The sequence below is a fragment of the Cucumis melo genome, chromosome 8 (genome assembly GCF_025177605.1).
Source record: "Cucumis melo cultivar AY chromosome 8, USDA_Cmelo_AY_1.0, whole genome shotgun sequence".
Classification (NCBI taxonomy): domain Eukaryota; kingdom Viridiplantae; phylum Streptophyta; class Magnoliopsida; order Cucurbitales; family Cucurbitaceae; genus Cucumis; species Cucumis melo.
The window spans coordinates 33,187,362-33,208,281 of record NC_066864.1 but is presented as its reverse complement, the minus strand read 5'-3'; the positions used below and the strand labels follow the sequence as shown (position 1 = coordinate 33,208,281).

General features: G+C 36.5%; 1 protein-coding gene across 1 annotated transcript; it reads left to right on the top strand.

Moving 5' to 3' along the window:
• The first annotated feature begins 605 nt into the window (after positions 1-605).
• Positions 606-20,130, top strand: LOC103491559 (uncharacterized). Its single transcript, XM_008451555.3, has 12 exons — positions 606-939; positions 1,867-2,013; positions 2,114-2,228; positions 2,343-2,437; positions 4,787-4,890; positions 5,326-5,363; positions 8,950-9,185; positions 9,899-9,992; positions 10,096-10,286; positions 11,850-12,069; positions 19,593-19,760; positions 19,855-20,130. The coding sequence occupies exons 1-12, from the start codon at positions 721-723 to the stop codon at positions 20,004-20,006; spliced, it is 1,779 nt and encodes a 592-aa protein (XP_008449777.1). The 5' UTR covers positions 606-720; the 3' UTR covers positions 20,007-20,130.
• Positions 20,131-20,920: the final 790 nt, after the last annotated feature.

The window sequence follows — 20,920 nt, the reverse complement described above, 5'->3', positions numbered from 1 at the left end:
TTCTCTTCTAGAATTTCTTTCTTCTTCTTAATCTCTCATCTTCTTTTCTTCTTCTTACTAGAAGAGCTAAACGATCATGTGCCGATATCTAAACGACTAGCTGTCAGTCTTAGATAGATATTGATAGATCACTATCACTAATCGATCGTTTAGATTTAATACAAAATTGTTTAGATTGCATACAAGATCGTTTAGATTGGGTACAAGTATACAAAATCGTTTAGACTTGGTACAAGGGTATAATATTATTTAGATTGGGGCACACGATCATTTAGTTTGAATACAAAATCGTTTTTAATCATTTTTTCATGCTTGTGTGATCAAAGGGTATTTTTGTTATTTCATGTTTGTGAACTTTTTCATTTTTCAAAATTGTTCAATATAGTGTAAATATTTTTACGTTTTTTTCTATTTTTGGAAAAACGCCAATAATAAACCATATAATTGGGTTTTTTTTCTTTTTTGGTACATATAGATAATTGAACTTGCCATATAATATACATATATCGGAAAGATATTTATATTTTCTGCGTGACGTGGCCATCACCTCGCATCTATCAAACTATGAAAGCAATTCTCCAAAAAAGAGAGAAAAAGAAGTAAAAAATAACAAATCTTTGCTTTTTATATAAAAGCAAAACAAAGCTCGTTAGTGTAAACTCTCTCACCGAGTTCTCTCTCTGCGCCTATCTCTTCGATTTGCACAGAGGGAAGAAGAAAATGGCTACGCCGGCGGTACAGGGAGGTCCCGGCGGCGGAGGAGGAGTAGCAGCAGCTCCAAGACCAGGACAACAGCAACAGGGAGGTTTCGGACAGTCTCTTACTGGAATCATTAGGATCGCCGTCTTCTGGTATTTCGCTTCTAAATTCTTCGCCCCCAAGAAGCCCTCTGATCCTGCTATTCTCATGTCCAATCTCTTTCAGAAGGGCGAACCGTTGGTAATTACGTACTGAGATTGTTTGATGTGCTGTTAAATAATTGAATTGAATGGTTGATTATTACGTCGTACTTGCTATCGAGTAATTCTCTGGAAAAGTTCTGGAATCGGTTTGCTTTACGAATATTGTATTTTGTTTATGTGGATTTTTCTTGGAGATTCAAACTCGGCCGGCTTGATGCCGAGAACTTATACAGTATCTTCTTTACTCAATTAAAGTCGGCTAGTTAGGTTTTCGATTTTTATCGTTGAAGATTAAAGTGATTGAAATTCTTAATTCTGTTATTGTTGATTATAGAAGTGATCCTAAAGCTTCCATGTCATGCGATACTAAGCTTAATGTAAATTACTGCATTGAAATTTATGTGAAGAACTCTTACTGGTTCTTCCGCTCTTGAGTTCTCTCCTTTATTATCATTTTATATTTATTTTCCATGGGTAAATTCATGAAATCGCATGTGTGTCATTATACTCATTTCGCTCATTTCGTGTGTACACGAACATGTATGGTGCGTTCACATTTCGCTCATTTCGTGTGTACACGAACATGTATGGTGTACGTTTAAAATGAAAAATATATCATTTTCTTTATTCTGATTAGGAAACTCATAGAATTATAAGAACTTAGATAGATTTCCACCATCGAGTTGAACTCATTCCCTCCGACTCACTTGTATTTTTCTTCTTTTCCTTCTTGAGTCTGAATGACCTTAGCCAACCATGGTGAACTGAGAGTTATCTATTTTGATGTTCAAGCAGTTCTTCCCGTAGAAAGTAAAACTTCTCTGTTCTTAAGTTCTTATGATAAATATTATATAGGGTTTTTGTTTTACTTCTAGTCATGTGTACTGTATTAATTTTCTATCTATTTTTCTACTTTTAATTATATATCCTGTAAACCCTTAACAGTTGCATCAATTTGCTTCAGGACATGTGGCTATATCTTTCTGAGCATGAAAGGTTTGATGACTTTGGAAATGAAGGTGCGCTTGTCTGGCATGAGAATGGTATACCCTATGCTGTATGGGGACCAGAAAGTACCAGATCTCTTTCAGTAAAGTATTATCCATCTGAGGTATTGCTAAACTATTGCCTACACTTTGCATATTGTCTTTTTAGCCCCCTTTTTAGATCTTGGTGTTATGAGGGGTTTGATGCAATAGTCCTTCTTGTAGGCTTTGAAACAAAATGGATCTTTGTATGCACATGTCTTCTTTGCACGGTCAGGATACACTCCAGACCCCAATGACCCTGAGTTTCAGCCTCTTGCTACATTTGGAAGGACACATCGTAAGATCATATATCTCTCCTTGTTTTCTTGACTTTAGAATTTTCTGTTTCATCTATAACCAAGTGACACGTATTGTATCATTATGTGAGGATGTGTACTTTAATTTATTTCAGCTGTTGTGGTGTATTTGCCCAAGTCAAAAGCTGGTAAAAGGAGGAGTTTATTGGGTAATTCTGAAGGTTCTGATACTGGTGAAATTCTGAAAGAGGTGACTCCTTTACTGTTGAATAGTTTGATTTGAAAGTCTTGTTCACTGATATAAAAGTCATGCACAGTTGCGATGCATAAGAGATGTTAATTAGGCAACGCACCCTTGAATAGTCACATGTTTTATGTGACTGTTATTTGGTTTATATGAGTTTTTTTCTTTTATTATTATTTTATTATAATAATTTATCAAGTTTCTTTTGAGGTGAATCGCATTTATTATTATTGTTGCGTTCATTATGTTCATTTTTTCTCTAGTCACCTGTATAAACCTAAAGAAAATAATCTATAATCTGCAAAAAGATTGTTGATATCACGTATTAGTCTCTGATACTTGTTTACTAGATTGGAAGGGAAGCATGTTGATTGTATAGCTTGGTGCTTATATGTGTTGTTAAACTTATATGACACGTCAGTTGAATCGTAAGAGCCAAAACAGAATGGAGCTAACACAAGTTAGCTCATTCATTTGAATTGGAAATCAGATGAATGGTCTGATTCAGAAGGTTGAATTGTAAAAAGTCGTAGTAAATATGAACTTCTGATTCAAGAAATAAAAAAAGTTCAAAACTAAAAAAACCATTGTTTGCAATCAGTTGAGAAGGCGAACTTGTGCTGGTGTTGATCACAATGGTTGGAGAAGAAATGAAGTGAAGCAAAATGAAAAGAGAGGAGAAGAAATAGAAAAAGTGAAGAAGAAAATGAAAAACAAAAAGTTTGAAAAGCCTGGAAAAGGAGAGGCACACGCAAGAGATGGCAATCTTGAAATCTGAAAATCATGAATTTAAACTAATTGGCTGGCTTTTTTTTGAGGACTCTATATTTACTTTATTTATTTATTATTATTATTATTAAATTTTTGTTTTCAATGGTTTTGTTTTTCTATCTCTGTACATTACATGCATATCACATCATATTCGTTTAATGGTTCAAGTTTCTTATGTTTTTGTTAGGATACCATCTAACAAGAATTAAACATTGAAATATAAACGATAAAGAACTACAAGATTAACCAAGTTTAAGGCATTTGGAACCTCCCTTCTTGAGTTTGCTAACCCAAGCTCGAAATTGCTAACTTGCTTACCTTCCCTCAATTCCTGTCCCTCTATTTATAAACAAATACGCTAACTCCCTAACTAATTACTCATATGTCTTTACTAATACCATATTACCAGTGTTGTTAAAATCTTATGATATACGAAGTGTGTCGTCTATTCAAATCAAAATTAAAGGAAAATGATTCAAATTTTGGATTCACATCAAAATCATAAGGATTGTACGATTGTACGATTCAAGTTTTGTGAATCATGCATATAGTTCTTGAATCAAAGCGTTCGATTTGAGAACAATTAAAATTGTTTTTCTTTTTTAATACGGAAAAATATTACTGTTAGGGTTTAGTATTAGATTGTTGCTGGTTATGGAGAGACTTCATGGATGGTTGTCAACAATGCACGGACGAAAATCACAAAACAAAAAATATTCTTGTAGACAATTAGAAAGAAAATGGAAAATGGAAGTTGTGAAGGAAGAATTTTGAAGAAGACGATAAAGGAAGAGGGGCTAAAAGGTAGAAGATGAAAGGTTTCCTAGATATCTGCAATATTTAATGCAGTTAAATTCAAAAATATCAAAATATAATTAACAACACTTTTGAAGATCATTAAAGCTATCTCTTCTTTCTGTCATGTATACAGGTGCAAGTGTGACTTCTTATATACTTTTTTCTTTTTGCAAATTTACGTAGTCCTTCTCTTTGCAATTTTTTAAATGATCTGTTTAGAGTTATTTAACTAAATATTTCATTGTTATTTATTAACTTAAAACATACAATACACGATGCATTCCAATTCACAATACACAAATTTCATTTTGATACGTGGTCCATTTTATGAGTTAACAACCTTTCATATTGCTCATGCCCATAACCCCTTTAGTATTTTTGAGCATTAGCCTCTTTTCTTTTTTGGTCAATGGAAAATTTCGTGTTTCTTTTTTTTAAAAAAAGTTACGGTTTTTATCCATTTTAGACATAACTATTTATGGGTTTATGGTTCCTGAATATTTAAGCTTTGTGTTTGTAAGGACATGGAATAGGTTGCTCAAAGGAACTGTGAAATAGTTGGTCTATGGGATCATAGTTCTAGTGTGTGAAGTGTATTTTCTATTAGCTACTGATTCAGATTGCACTAGTATTCCTGTTCTGTTCTAATTTCGTGTTGCTTTGCTTTCTTCATTGGTTTCATTTGATGGTACATTGACATCGACATTTGATTGATATTTAAGAAATTTCAGTCTTCTGTAGTACTTACAATCTTGACTAAACAAAAATCACTTTTGGTGGCTCAAGGTTGTTGATGATAACCAAGTTGATGTGAAAGATGATGGCCCTGTGGAGTGGGTTTCCTATTGGAAACCTAATGTTACTATTAATCTAGTTGATGATTTTACACGGTATGTTCATTACATTTTAATCTTTTTAATCTCTGCCAGTTTTTAGAGCAATAAAATTATGACAAATTATTTGTTGGTACAGTGACTTAGAAGGTTGTTGCTCTTAAATATTATGTTTCTTACATATGTATTCTTGCTTTTCTTAGTTTCTTATAATATTATGTTTTTTTGTAATTGAATTTTTATAAATCAGTAACCAAACCTGGTATTCTACTATGATGGTTCTCTTTGCATATCAATTTTATTTCTGTAACCTCTATCATGTGGCTTCAAAGCATCGCTATCGGTTATTCATTTCCCTTAATTAAACTGTTGTAAGTAGGTAATAACACAAACCACATGCTTTCTTGTTTCCTCCTGTTCTGCACCTTGGCTTGTTTTGGATCTGTTAATACCTAAGATATTTCTACCCTGATTTTTTTCCTATTGTTGCAGATATGCTCATAATGGCGTTCCACCAAATATTGCTCCTTGTATCCTTTTATATTCCTTCACCCATCTCCATGCATTTGTTTTTCTTTTATTTTTCCTTTAACTTACTGTGCTTCAAGGCTATAGAGCTAACAAAAGAAGTGCAAAAGTTGATTGAAAGTGTCCCGCCTAGCAACGCGTCCTGAATCTCGAGTTGGGGCATGCGAACTCTATTTAAGCAGCCCTGATGTCTCAATCATGCAACGCCAGAACGCTCACTCTTATCCTTGAACCTTAACTTTACCACCTAGTTCCAATTTAAACCTTTTAGCTACTAAGTGATAACAAATATTTACAAAACAAGATAAGAAACACAACCTTCTTTTATTACTTAATCAATATGCTTTCCTATACAAAATACATGCTTTCTTTGCAACAAAGACTTAAAATGAAAACTTTAGGCCTTCAACGCTTAAGCACAGCTTCTTCAAACTTAAAATGCTTGGCTAACGCTCAACGTCTTGTAACCTGGGGAAGGAAAACTTAAAACATAAGTCAAATATTTAGTGAGTGAGGTTTTAGAAATCCTTTTTGGGACATACAATACAATCAAGTAAATTCATTTTCATAAACTGGCTTATGATGCCTCATTCAAATCATAAATCACACATTGGCCATTCTTATTCCTTTTACTAAGAACATGAACCATTCCCGTGCATAGACTACTGTGATGACCGCATCATCATCAACATCTTGGAGAATTTTCCGGTTTATTTCCTGTTGCTGAGGCTGTTAACTCAAAAGCATCAGCCGTTCTTATTCCTTTTGCCAAGAACATGAATCATTCTCACACATAGACTATTATGATGATTGCATCATCATTAGCATCCTCTGGAGAATTTCCCAGTTTATTTCCTGTTGCTTAGGTTGTTAACTCAAATGCATTGGTCAACTTCTTATCGTCGTGTGTCCGCAGACCCCATGGTTGTCTTGACTTATTATGTGCACATAATAGCTAGCTCATTGATAGGAACAAAGCTAATGGTTTACTTGCATACATACATATAATAATCAAATGGAGAATTTAGCTTTAGAAACTTTCTTTTCAAATAAACAAACTGTTTAATAAACATCAAGAACATTACAACATAAAGACTCTGAAAGAATGTTTTTCAAAATACTATTCTTTCTTTTAGAAAATCACTCACAAAACACTAAGTTCCCTTCTTTCTTCGAACGCTTAACACTAGAACCCTTCTTCTCGCCTATTGACTTTTCAGCAGCACGACACTTAAGTAATTTTCTTGGTGAAAGTTCATAGTAACATTCTTTTCTTCAAACCTTTCACTTTTATTTATACTAGTCCTAAATTGGATTAGTCACTCCTTAAGCTTCCTTAATTCGCCAGCTCCTACTTGAGGTGTTACACGTGTAGGCTCATTAATTTTTTAGACCATGTTTGCTTTACTGAGTTTGGACGTGTACTTCCTGATCTCATTGCTTAGCTTCAACACGTTCTATCTTTCAAAACGCTTAATGCTTTAAAATTCCTTCTTCAAAAATCCTTCTTTTCCAGACTCGGGTCTCACAGAAAGTCTAATATGGTCAGGCTATTTCTGCAGTTCTGATTATTAAGCTTTCAGACATGCCTCTTTTTTGTTAGTTTTGCTGTTGACTTCTTTTTTGTTTGCATTAATGAATCTACTGAGTTATAATGATCTTTGTTACAATTAAGTTAAGGGCCTTCTTAAGTTTTCAAGATATGATGAAAACTCATTTTGTTATTTTAAACTTTTGTATTTATATTTTGTTTTCTTGTCCTCCTTGGATTTTGTTTTGTTTATGTTCATTGTTTTCCCTCTTAGGTCTCTCCTTTCTTCTAAGCACTGCCTTGGTTTACCTATCACCCTGTTGTTTTCTTTGCGTTGGAAGATTAAAATCCTCAAGAAGGTAAAGTTCTTTGCTCGATAGGGCTTGCATGGAAAAGTTGATACTTTAGATTGCTTGTAGGGACACTCTTCCTTATTTTTGGGCCTTACTGGTGCTCTGTTTGTTGAGGTGGGATGACGTAGACCATATTCTTTGGAGTTTGTATTGTGTCCCGTTAATATGGTCTAGGTTTTTGGATGCTTTTAGAGTATCTTTGGTTTGGAGAAGGGAGGGTTATGATGGGATGTAGGACAAGGTTTTGTTGTGCCGGGAGAAGGGAAAAATCCTTTGGAGGCTTTTTTTTCCCTCAAAGCTCACAAAGTTCTGTTTATTTTTTTTTTGTTTTTTTGCTTTTTGTTTTTGTTTTTTAGTTCTGGTTTTTTTCGTGCAATGGGTGGAAATCACAGTTAGTACACCTAATAATATACACTAACATGAAAGTATAGCCGCTATTATACTCTCAGAATGTTCTTTCATTTAATTCCACTGTCCTTCAGTGATACACTGATGGGTGATGGGTGATGGGTGATGGGTGATGGGTGATGGGCGAAGGGTGATGGGTGAAGGGTGATAGTAGTCTTTCAATGTCTATTAGTATCGAAAATGCTGAGATCATTTTTGCTATATTTGTAAATTTTTCAGCAGTTTTGCCATTTAAACAATTATCCTATGTATATTGAAAAGGAATAAATGTTCTAAGGAGACAAACCCCCAAAGGTAGTGAAAAAGGAAAAAGAAAAGCACTAACAGCAGATACTGCTTCATAGAGATTAGCCAAGAAAAAGAATAGAAGTTTTAAAAAACCAAGAGTTTTTCTAATCTTTGATTGAGAGACTTAGCTGTGATGGGAGTAAGGATTTTGATGGTTTATTTTTGGTATGTTTTCCAGAATGGTCATTCAATGGCATCAGTGTTTTTAAAGTTCTGATGTGCACTGAAATACACACTGCAACAACTCTAGCTTTTTTCATTCTTTCTGAACATAACTGTATATTCCATAGACCAGCGAAAGGGGAAAATACAATGGCATTCTGGAGGCTGAATTACCTTCAAATGATCTCTAGTAGTGTCCTTCCTCTAATCAACTTGTTTATATTTTACTTCTTGCCTCATGTTGCCGACAATTATAAGTAATTGAGTGTAAAGTGCAAGGTCAAAATTACATTTTGTAGCAGGCAGTGGATTTTCATGGTTTTAATGGCCATGTATTTAGAACATGTTTGGGAGTGATTTTAAAATGATTGAAATTACTTTTGTCATTTTCTAAATCATTATGAAACATGCTTTTAATGGTTTAAAGCCAATTTTCAAGAAATGAATATTACATTTAAAAGTTTAAAACGAAATATTAGATCAATTTTGATTGATTAGAAGTGTGTTTCAAAGTGATTTTGAGTATGGGACAAAAGTGATTTAATGGTTTCAAAATTACTACCAAACATGCACTATCATTATTTTCTGTGAGAAAGGTTTATTTGATCTGAATAATTGACCCTACTGCCACAATGATGGTTGCACACTACGTTTGGTTCTTTACTCTTAAATCTCTGTGTACTATGAATTAGATTTGTTGTCTTTTTTCTTTTTATTATCCTGGTACTTGAGTAATTAGCATAACAGTAGGCTGGAGAATCGTTTTAAAGTTGATGAATGTATTCTGTTGGACATGCAAACCATAGGAATTGTGCAAATTTAGCTTGAGTTTCTTGACTTTAGTAGACTTGAATGTTGAGCCCACTACAGGAAACTACTATCCAACCATTTTCTTCAACGAGTTTTGGCTACTTAGAGATAAGCTAGTTCGAATCAACGAGACAGTAAATGAGCTGGTACTTAATTTAGAAGTGGCTCCTATAAGCATGATGAAGTGGCAGTTATTCCTCCAAATTGATCAGTCATTCCAGATTCACCGTAGCTATGGAAGCATGATTGAAGGTGAGGCTGATGAATTGAAGGTACTAGCTCTCCTTGAACTTGGATTTCTTTTCTGAACATTTTTTTTTTTAAATTTGGGGGTTGGTCTTTGTTTGAAATTGTAGTGATTGCATTTAATTTTTAACATCTCATGTATTGATAGGTTATTTAATTTTTTTCAATATGTTGGTGAGAACTGTGAAGAATATGGTCTTTTTCCAAGAACCTTTTACAGGGAGAAGATAACTGCTTAGTACTACTTGAAGTGGTAGTATCTATCCCTATGGCAAGCAAAAACCCGAAACTAAAAGAAAATCCTACACGGATTTTATGAACATGTAACTCCGGAGAATTTAAGATTTCCTCTACTTCCAACATAGAATACAACAAATTGGCTCTACTAGCGATATTTTCCTCACAAGTCGAGTTGAACTTTAGGACAAGTTATCTTTGTTGGAACGGTGGAATTGATGTAGATTATTTATAAGAACTGACTTTCTTTTAGTTTTCTTGTAATATTTTCAAGATCTTGCAAATCTTGGAAATTTGTGAAATTTTTTAGTTTTAATATTTTCATTGTAGGTTAGTTGGGGATTTACTGTTATTTAGTGTGTTCAACCTGTGAAAGGGTCTTTTTGAAGAAATAACGTGTTGATTGTGTTGGTTTGCATCACATAGATAGTTAATGCCACAAAATACTATTTTTTGTCTGCCCAATGCTTAGCCATATGGTGATCAGTGAATTATATTTCAGAGGGTGTTCTTGGAAGGAAATCCCTATCTCCTGGCCGTTACTATGATTGTCTCATTACTTCATTCAGTTTTTGACATGCTCGCCTTCAAGAATGGTAAAGAAATGTTTTATCTCTATTTAACTTTGTTAGTTAATTCTTTATTATCTAGTGAAACGATATGTACTTTGCTAACTTAAGTTGTTGGTTTCTACTTCAGATATCCAATTTTGGAACAAAAATAAGTCTATGGAAGGACTTTCTGCGAAGTCTGTCATTGTCAGCTTTATATCTCAACTGATTGTCTTCTTGTATCTACTTGATAACGATACTTCGTGGATGATACTTGCAAGTTCTGGCATTGGTTGCTGCATCGAGTTCTGGAAAATAGGAAAAGCTATGCATATTGAGGTAGCTATTATTCTTAATTTCTTCGCTGCAAACTCTCTTTGCTGGGTTTTATTTTGTTTTTTCATATTTTTACAATTTCTTTAATTCCATATGTTAGTATATATTGGCATAGTAACTTTATAACTAGCATTCTTTCATGTTTGCTAGGTTCTCTTTTTCATGCGCTCCTTAGGGCAGGCTTTAATGTGGTCCAAATCCTTAGTCTTTCATTCTTGTTTCTTCTTCTTCTTCTTCTTCTTCTTTTTTTTTTTTGTGAGTGTGACTTCCTGTTTTCTTACTTGCCATCTATCCAATGTGTTTGTCTCCTATTTTTTATCTTATATTTGGAGGTTTTTTTTAAATTTTAATTTGGTGCATTAGTTTCTTTTCATTGTAGCAATGGAATTTTTGTTTCTGCTTAAAAGAATGTTGAACCTAGTAGTCAGTTAAGGCGAAACTAAGCAGCAAAGGGCAAGGTTGTTAAGTTGTAGAATAGGAAGAGTATGGTTTTATAAAAATAGTGTGTCTCATGTATTCTAAATTTCAATTATCTTCTATATCATATGAAAACGATAATATTACTAACAAATAACTTAAACAGGAACTACCACGGTTTAGAAACCGCACAAACTTTTCTACACTTCAATATATGTTGCTGAAAAATCTAACGGGTTTAAGGTTTGGGAAGAAATGATAACAAGGCAAGGCCCTGATCCCATAGTCATTATTGTGTGTCTATTTAGCTCGGTTAATATTGGATTTGTATAATTAGACTTCTAACACATATATTGTGTTAAGAAGTGTCAAATACGTGCCCAATGAGTTGCAGTGTCCTAATTTTTTGATAGTGTCTAATATGGATTATGGACACATTAGCCCAAATTGAAGTGTTTGTGCTTTTTAGTCTAGTCTAATGCTGTTAGCTGTCACTGTAACTCATAGTCTTAGGATACTTAATCATAAGTTGGTAGCCACCATAGCTTGAGTCCATTTTATCTAAGCCTATTTACATGGCTATTGTTGACCAATTGCACATCATTGAGATGTCTAAATGTGGAACAAAAAATATGACATTGCTCTAAATTGTTTTAAATATCTATGGTTGGAGGTGCTTTGCTTGATGAGCACATTTGACAAGTTGACATCATAAACACTCGAGAGAGTTGCAATCTGGACGAGCACTTATTCACAATTTTTGGAGTCTTTTTGCATGCCAACTTTCATACTACTCAACTCTTCTCGTGCCATCTTCACTTCATTCTCTCCTTCACATGTACTAACACTATCAATAAATTTGTCTCTTCTCGTATATTAGCTAAGCCTTTGGAGATATAATGTGAAATCCTCTTCCGTTTCCTTTCAGGGAAAAAAAAAGTGAAGCCTCTTAATTTTTTTTCGCTAGATTCTTGTAGTAGTTCCTTTAAGTATATGCAATGGATTAATGGTTAGATTCACACCATTAATTCTCTCTTATTTCTTTAAAACGTGTAGCTTATTTATCTGTCCTATAAATGTTGTTTTTACCTTCTTAATAACAATAGTGCAACTGTGTATTGTCTCATTGTCCTTTTTCTTCTGTTCCAGATTGATAGGAGTGGAAGAATACCTAGGTTGAGATTCCGTGATCGCGAGTCGTATGCAGGAAATAAGACGAAGGAGTATGATGATCTTGCAATGAAGTATTTGTCCTATGTTCTTTTCTTCCTTGTTGCTTGCTCATCTGTTTATTCGCTCATGTATGAACAACATAAGAGCTGGTATTCATGGATTCTTTCTTCACTTACAAGCTGCGTATACATGTTCGGTAAGTTACTTTGACTGCTTTTGGCATGTTCTTTTACCTCACTTTTAATATCTTATTTATTATACAATCAAAATTCTGATTCCTGTATGTTAGGTATGTCACACCCCCTCCCACCCTCCCAGAGCCTCCTCTCTCCCTGACTCCTAAAGAGGGTGCGAGGGCTAGGAAGCATTGTCGTACTTTGACAACACTCACCAACCAACTAAAACTAACTAACTCAGTAGTCTCAGAACTAACAATGCATACTAATTTAAATAAAAGCAACACAAGCTAAATGCTTTCAAATTCTAATTGCAACTCTATTACAAACTCTTAGCAGAAACATAAATCTTAACATCCTTACTACCTAGACTCTTAATTCATGCTAAATGCATACACATGCCAACTACTAAGAACATTTTGAAAGGATAAGTTGAAGAACTTAGTGAGGGGCTGTTGAAGAACTTAGTGAGTGGCTATTTTATAAAACATGCTTTTCTAAATATTATACTCAATCCTTAAACTTTTAAACTATGCAAGCAATTAATAACATTTCATAAGCTTAACTTGTACAAATAATCTGTAACCCATCTATAACTATAACACTGTCGTTTGACGTAACTCTCGAAAATTAGGCATAGTTCAAATTGTAACCTTGCCAGGCCTTACTGCTTTCACATCGGTATGGAAACAATGTGTGCACAACTCACAATATAGCTTCATGCAAAACATTCTTGAAATCATAGCTTGACAGCCTGCTTGTTTAAATACTTGCTTTAACTGAAATCTTTAAAACAGATTAGGAACATGCTTGCATCAAATACTTTAGAACTCAACTTACAAGTCTCATGCGTAAAAGACGTGTTTGGAAATATCTTATCAAACATGCTTTAGATAAACTCTTTCTCAAACTCATGCTTTAAACTCACGTTTTGCGAATCATTTACTAAACAATAAAGATATCACTTCAGATGTCTCAAAGCATGCTTAGAAATATTCAGCTAGAAACTCATGTTCAAGAATAAACATTGAAATTCATTTTTGTCACTCACAACTTGTAGCTCAACTGTTTAGCTTAAGAATTCCTCTTCCCTCTTCTTGATTCGAAACAAAGGAATTAATATTCCAAATTAACTTCCTCATACTTAGAAAATATCAACAAACCACTTAATAATCACCAAACTTCCAAAAATCTACTTTTAGCACCATGCCACTGCACATGCCAAGACACTGTCCATACATGTGCACCCCAGGTGCCTGCCTCACCCCCAACAGGTCATGGCACTGCCTTGCATAACACACTCAGTCGTGCACACGACTAACCTTACTATGGCCGTGACTCTTGTCCTGTGTGCTGACTTGCCTTACTCCCTAGGTTGTGCGTGGAACTTTGCTTGACAACTTCTTGCTGCCTAGCTTTAACCTTCGAAAATCCAGATTCCACTTTAGAAATTTATAACTAAAAACCTAGAACTCAAATGAAGAAACTTCCTTTTACAAACTTGTTCCTTATCCTCTTAACTACGTTACCTCAAAATTTCAGCTTCAAATTCGAAGTGATGAGTTCTGTAGCCTCTGAACATTCAATACTTCTCAACCTTCATCCAAGAAATGGCCTTTGAAGCTTTTCTTCTTTGAATGAATGCCCTCCTCGTGTCCTCTTTGTCTGGCAGCGAACCCCATAAACTAGACACAGTTTGAGAGCTTGTGCAATTGGAATCACCCAAGATGCACGAGTGAAATGAGAGAATTTCCTCTTCGAAGTTTCTATAAAAACGGGTCCTTGCATGGCTGCTTTAACACAAGCCTTTGCATGCCTCGACACTTGGATTCCACTCCACCGAGCAGTACCAAAACGCCTAAGGCTTCCTTGGTCGCATGACATCTAAAATCATCTCACAAAGCCTTCACCTTAACTTGCATGGCTTGCTTGCATGGGTTTGAACATGTCATGCCGCCTAACTTGCTCACCTTACTTGGCCATCTCGCATGGGACCCAAAAGTTTGGACGCCTACCTCAATGCATATCTCTTGCTGCATAGAGGTTCTTGGCACAACACCCTAATGTCACGGGCATACTTGTCCAAGGCATTGTTTGCCTATGGTTGTATGTCCGAATACCCCCAAATCGCTTTGTCTTTATGTATTGCAAGTAGTTTAGTCTATTGCTTTCACTTTTGAGTCGCCGAGCTAGAGTGACATTTCGGCATTTTCATATGTAAGCTTGTCAAGGCCAAAAATCTCAATATGTACTATAGGGGTAGCATATTGGTTGAACCCCTGTCCAAGCCTTGTCGCACTCTTTACAATTGACAATCTTCAATGCTTTCATTTATGATGTTTTCAACAATTTATTCTTTCACGTTTTATAAAATTTTTTTCTCAAGAACGTGAAGGGAGACTGCATCATATTGCGAGTTTTTCTGCGGATTTCGAATTTTGAACGGCTGACTTGTTGACCGAGCAGTACAAGTGCTGTTTGAAGGGTTACGGTTATGACAAGTGGTATCAGAGCCAAGTTGGCTTATCGACAATTAAGACAGAAACATGTCGACGACAAACCAATCGGGCAAGGCCCAGAGAGACCGACTAGTAGAGCATCTGCTCTCCGTCTTGAAGGAATTTTCGTAAAAGCTGATACAATCGATGCAATAGCTGGTTGTGTCAAAGGATTACTGATTCAAGAGTTGTTGGCAAGAGTCGACACTTTAGAAGCTCTAGAAGTGAATGTTCGTTGGGCTTTGCTGCCCACATGGAGGAACGTGGCAATGAGCTAGATAGCTCTCAGAAGACTCTCTTAGAGATGATAAACAACATGTCGGAGGATTTTCGAGCTACCCTCGATGTCGTTAGGAATGAAATCGCAGATTTGAAGTGACTGAATCTCACAATGCGAGCAATAGTAAACCAAGCTCCGGTTGGAGGGGCAATTTTCGTTAATAAGGTGAAGATTTTGGAACTCAAGCTCTTCTGTGGGGCAAGGGATGCAAATGCTTTAGAGAACTTCATATTTGATCTCGAGCAGTACTTCAAGACCACAAACACAGTCATCGAGGAAGCCAAAATGACATTGACGACGATGCATCTGTCTGAGGATGCCAAATTGTGGTAGAGGTCCTGATACATTGACATACAAGAAGGGTGTTGCACAATAGATACTTGGGACACTTTGAAGGAAGAACTCTGCTCGCAATTCTTCCCCGAGAATGTGGAAATCTTGGCTCGGCGAAAATTGCGTGAGCTGAAACACACCGGCAACATTCAGGAGTACGTGAAATAGTTCACGGGGTTGATGTTAGACATTCATGATATGTTAGAGAAAGCCAAAGTTTTCTGTTTTGTCGAAGGGTTGAAACCGTGGGCAAAGACCAAATTATATGAACAATGGGTCGAAGAACTCACGTCAGCGTATGCAGCAACCGAACGGTTGTTCGATCTGACCAGTGACTCTAAAGATGTGAGATGTCACCAAAGTTCCTCACCTGGAAGGAATAGGAATAGTTGCCCGAGTTCTCCAGAACTGTCGGGCGAGACAAACGTTCTGGTAGAGATCGCAGGCCTTACCAATCAAACATAGTGTATACATGGCGAAGGCCGAATAATCGAAGATCACCCAAGCGTCCCCTCAGTTGTTTCATATGTGGGGCAACATTTGGCAAGAGAATGCCCGAAGAGAGCTGACTTCTATGCTTTTTTAGGCCTCATTAATCCCGGATTCAGATGATAAATCGGATCAAGCCGAAGGTGAAGTGGACCAGATAGAAGGAGGCGAGAAGCTTAGAATAGGGGCCTTAAAATACCTGACGTCTCTCCAGAAAAAGGCAGGGGAGAGAAGCGTATCAGCGGAAAGGGGTGCTTATTGCAATTTTGACACTTAGATCAACCAAAAACAGACTAAGAGCACTATGGTTGATTCTGGTGCAACTCACAGAGGCATAAGCTAGATGTATAAGACTCCATTGGGAGAAAGATTCAGAAAGAATGAAGGCCGTGAATTTCGTTGTCCTACCTATCGTCGAACTAGTAAAACGAACTATGATAAAGTTGGGAGGATGGAAAGGCCCTGTAGACTTTGTGGTTGTAAAGATGGATGACTTCGATGTAGTACTGGGAATGAAGTTCCTCCTTGAACATCAGGTCGTACCAATGCCCTCAGCCAAATATCTAGTGATTATTAGATCTTTCCCCGCCGTCGTGCAAGCAGATATTCGTCAGCCTAGCGGGTTTAAAATGATATCGACCATGCAACTAGATAAGAGTCCCGTCCAAGAGGAACTACTATCTGTGGCGATCCTGCTTGGGGCGTAAGGGAAAACTGGGGGAGACAGTCCCCAAAGACACTCTGTATGTCCCAGAGAAGTGCCATAATGCGATGCCAAATAGTTGGCCCAAATCCTTGTCGATGCGAAGGATGATTGACCATGGGATAGAATCGCTGCCAGAGGCAAAAGCGCCCACGAAAAATGCTTATCGTATGGAGCCACTGGAGTTAGCCGAACTTCGGAAATTGTTAAAGAAATTGTTGAGTACAGGATTTAGTAGACCTGTACAAGCTCCGTATGGAGCCTCGGTCCTTTCCCTGAAGAAGAAGGACAGAAACCTACAACGGTGTATCGACCGCCGTATCCTGAATAAGCTTACAGCTAGCAGCTTATATCCACTTCCTTTACTCACAACCTATTTAACCGCTCACGTGGGGTGAAGTATTTCCCGAAGTTAGACATCCGACCGAGGTTCTGTCAAGTAAGAGCAACGGAGGCAAAGGGACTCGACACGACTTGTGTTCCCCATAGTGCCATTTAGTCTTACTGACGCCATTGCAACCTTCTATGTACCGACGAACCAGATCTTTCAAGACCACCTTCAAAAGAGGTTTCGAAAACTAGAGGAAAACCAATCGGTTGCCAAGGGAGGAAGATGTTACTTTGTGCAAGGACAGATAAACGTGCTAGGTCATGTGGTGGAGTTTTACCGAATTGATGTGGGAAAAAGGAAGATTGCCGCAACGTATGGCAACGTGTGATTGGAAAATATCGAAATCAGTCGCGGAGTTATGCTCAGGCCCCAGGTCGGCTAATAACAACAAGCAGTTCGTGGAAGGATTCTTAAAAAGAGCAAGCTTGTTGATTGAGTTGTTGAAAGAAGACATTCACTGGGGTAGGAACTTCGAGTGTTAGGCCGCCTTCGATGGTCTGAAGCAAGCCACGATTAAGGGGCCTAGTCTTGGGGTCGCCGATGCGACCAAGCCTTCCGAAGATGAGGTCGAGCGATTCAATTGTATGCTCGGAGAATATCTGCATCATTTTGTTGATGGTAGACAAAGGAATTGGGTTCAACTGCTGAATGTAGCCCAATTCGATCACAGTCCTCGAGTAGATTCCCTGATCAGGAGAATTCAATTTGAGATCAATGGTAGTAGGCATTCTATATTGCTACTGTTCGCTGATGACCCTTATGTAGGGAACAACCCTCAAGTTCACAGAGTTTTCAAAGGAATGGGAACGGATGGCTGACATCGCTCGAGTGTGCCTAGAAGAAGCTTCAAGGCCGATGGAGGAGAGGGTGGATCAAAAGCGATGCCCTCTTGAATTCGAGCGGATGACCAAGTTTTCGATCAAAATGCAACAATGTCGTACGGTTATCTATCAACCTGAAACCGGAAAAAGATAGAGAAGTCAAGGAAGTCCTTACTGACAGAGTAAGGAAAGGTAGAAGGCCCACGAGGGAGATACATAAATTCCTAGTGAAGTGGAAGAACCTCCTTGTGGAGGTAACAAGCTGAGAACATGTCGAAGATCTTGAAGCGTGGAAGCAGAAGACCGAAGAACTCTAACTTTGCCCGTTGACAGGGACGTCAACCGTTTAGGTGAGAGAGAATGTCATGAACATACTTGTCTAAGGCACTGTTTGCCTATGGTCGTATGCTCGAATACCTCCAAATCGCTTTGTCTTTATGTCTTGTAAGTAGTTTAGTCTATTGCTTTCATTTTCGTATTGCCAAGCTAGAGTGTGACATTTCAGCATTTTCATATGTAAGTCTGTCAAGGCCATAAATCTCAATAGGTACTATAGGGGTAGCATAGTAGTTGAACCCCCACCCGAGCCTTGTTGCACTCTTTGCAAACTATCTTTGCAAACTAAGCATTTTCTTTGTAATTGACAATCTTCAATGCTCTCATTTATGATGTTTTCAACAATTTATTTTCTCTCACGTTTTATAAAACAATTTTCTCAAGAATGTGAAGGGAGACTATTATATCGCGAGTTTGTATGCGGATTTCGAATTTTGAATAACTGATTTGTTGATCGAACAGAACAAGTGTCGCACAATCGTGTTTGAAGGGTTACGATTGTGACACCTAGCAAGCATGATATTTCTCGGCTAGCACTTCCCTTTCCTTTGCTCAATGCCCAGAGTCCATTGTTGCTTAAGTCTCGTGGAGGTCCTATGACATGGTTAGCCGCCTAGCTTGAACTCTCAGGCTTCAACACTTCAACAAAATTCTAATATTTCCTTCTTTCCTCCGGCCTCTATCTCCAAACCTCAAACTAAACTCAACCACAATTCTCTTGAAAATTTCTGGTAACTAGGGTTTACAAGGTACCTAGATAGTATGCTCATTAGATGGAAAAATAGTTATTGGATGTTGTATAAATAGTAAGAGGGTGAATGAGTGAAGGTTGGACTATTTTGTGGAGTGATATTGGTGTTCCTTTTACGCTTTGATTATCTTGTAGTTTCATCTTTGACTTTGATTCTTAATATATTTCAGATCTTGATTCTGGTTAGGAAGTATCCTAACACTTCATTAAAAAAATGCACTAACTTTTCATTTCCGCCAGAGGTCGGTTGTGGATGTGTGGTATTTTAGTTTGTATGATAAGAATGCATCACTTATGTATGATGTAGAACTTCTCAACGAAACAGGAACTTCATGTGGGGTTGCGAGGATGTACTAGTGTCTAAATAATTATAAACTGGGTCCAGATCATGCTCTCTCATATGAGGTTTTCTTCTTCTTAAAGGTCCTCCCAATAACTGGGTAAATACAATACGAGAAAAGATTCAACTAAGGCAACTAATTATAAAAGAAAAGAACAACAAAAATACTAAAAAATAGAAGACTAGTAGAAAAAGAAAAACTCAATTATTAAATACAAACTGCACTCCCCATGATGATGCAATTAGAAGAGCTGAACCTAAGCGAAAAGACGAAGAAAGGGCTTTATCATGGAAAACCTGCTGATTTCTTTCAAACGGAAAATTTTCACTGTGTTGAACAATAAGATTTAAGAAGTATTTGCTAAAAGAGAACCCAACAAGAGCTGAAGAATATTATCCCAAAAAGACTTGGCGATTAAAAAAATTTTCCATGCTGATTTAGAAAAGCTACACTCAAAAGAACAAATGTTGCGAGTTATTCACTTTCAGCCACGGGTTCCCTTATGAATTTCCAACCCCATTTAGATAATACTCCAATTATAGTTTTAATAAGTTTGCAATTCGTTTGTTATATCTGAATTTGGATCCTTTGTTTTGCCAGGCTTCATTATGATGTGCCCACAGTTGTTCATAAATTACAAGCTCAAGTCTGTGGCTCATCTACCCTGGAGACAGATGACATACAAGTTCCTTAATACCATCATTGACGACTTGTTTGCTTTTGTCATCAAAATGCCTACTCTACACCGACTTTCCGTGTTTCGAGATGGTGAGAAAACTATGGATCCAAGTCTATTTTTGTTTATATTATGGAAAAGAAGAATATATTTGATTGTGATGCCTGTAAATTTGTTGTCCTGCAGATGTCATATTTCTTATCATTCTATATCAGAGATGGATTTACCCGGTCGACAGGAAACGTATAAATGAATTTGGTTTTGGCGGTGAAGAAATTCAAGAAACTGAGACAACAAATCCGAATGCCATAAAAGAAGACGACAAGAAAACTAACTAACTGCATAATGTTAGGGTTTTTAGAATGTATAATTCAGTGACTGAAAATCTCAAACAGGGATTTAAACTTTTAAGATTTTGTTTCTGATTGCGAGGCTTAAAAGAAAGGATTTTTTTTTTTTTTTGATTGACCTTCTGCTTCCTTTATTGAATTTGATTATATTTATTATGCGTTATTTTTTCCCCTAAAATGATTTTGTAGGATATCATCTAATCATGAAATTTGCCTCTGATATTCACTTATTTGACACTGTTTTTAAAGAGAAGTTTATGGGTTAATTTAAGTTTTACAAATCCAGGTTGCTACGGTTGTAACAATCTATTCTCTAGGAAAATCATTGATATCTTAAGTTGGTGTTGAAGTTAGAGGGTTAGTTAGCCCAAGTTAAGAGAATTTTAGTGTTGCATACAAAAGGCGTAAAAACTAACCTTATATCCCATGTATTTTGATTCTCTTTCTAATTATCTTTTATGATTATTTTATATAGTTCAATTAAAAAGTAAATCCTATTCAAAACTCTATTTTAAATTGAATACCAACTTTAAAATGTCTTTTCTCATAATAAAGAATCACAACTTCAAAATGTCTTTGTAAAAAATATAATAATGCACCAACTAAATATTATTAAAATGTATATCCATTATGCTTAATGTCCATTATCAATGGACATTATGTTTTAGGAATACATCTCTGGTGGGTTTTATAAGTGAAATAGATTGGTGGATTTTTCTAATTTTATCGAGATCTCCGACGACAATCTTCCTTCGTCCGTCGAAGCTGCCACCGTCACTTTAATTCTCCGTCAAGCTTCTGTTCGTCGTTAACCCAAGTTGCTCCCCTTTCTGTCAATCATCTCCTCTGCGTCGCGATGTCCGAATCTGAAGCAAGTGGATTGTGTTTGTTTCAACCAATGT

Excerpts from the sequence above, each read along its gene's own strand:
- LOC103491559 (XM_008451555.3), top strand. The coding sequence starts at position 721 with ATGGCTACGCCGGCGGTACAGGGAGGTCCCGGCGGCGGAGGAGGAGTA. Across the intron at positions 5,364-8,949 it reads TCCACCAAATATTGCTCCTT|ACTTGAATGTTGAGCCCACT; the intron begins GTATCCTTTTAT and ends TGACTTTAGTAG. Across the intron at positions 19,761-19,854 it reads ACTTTCCGTGTTTCGAGATG|ATGTCATATTTCTTATCATT; the intron begins GTGAGAAAACTA and ends GTTGTCCTGCAG.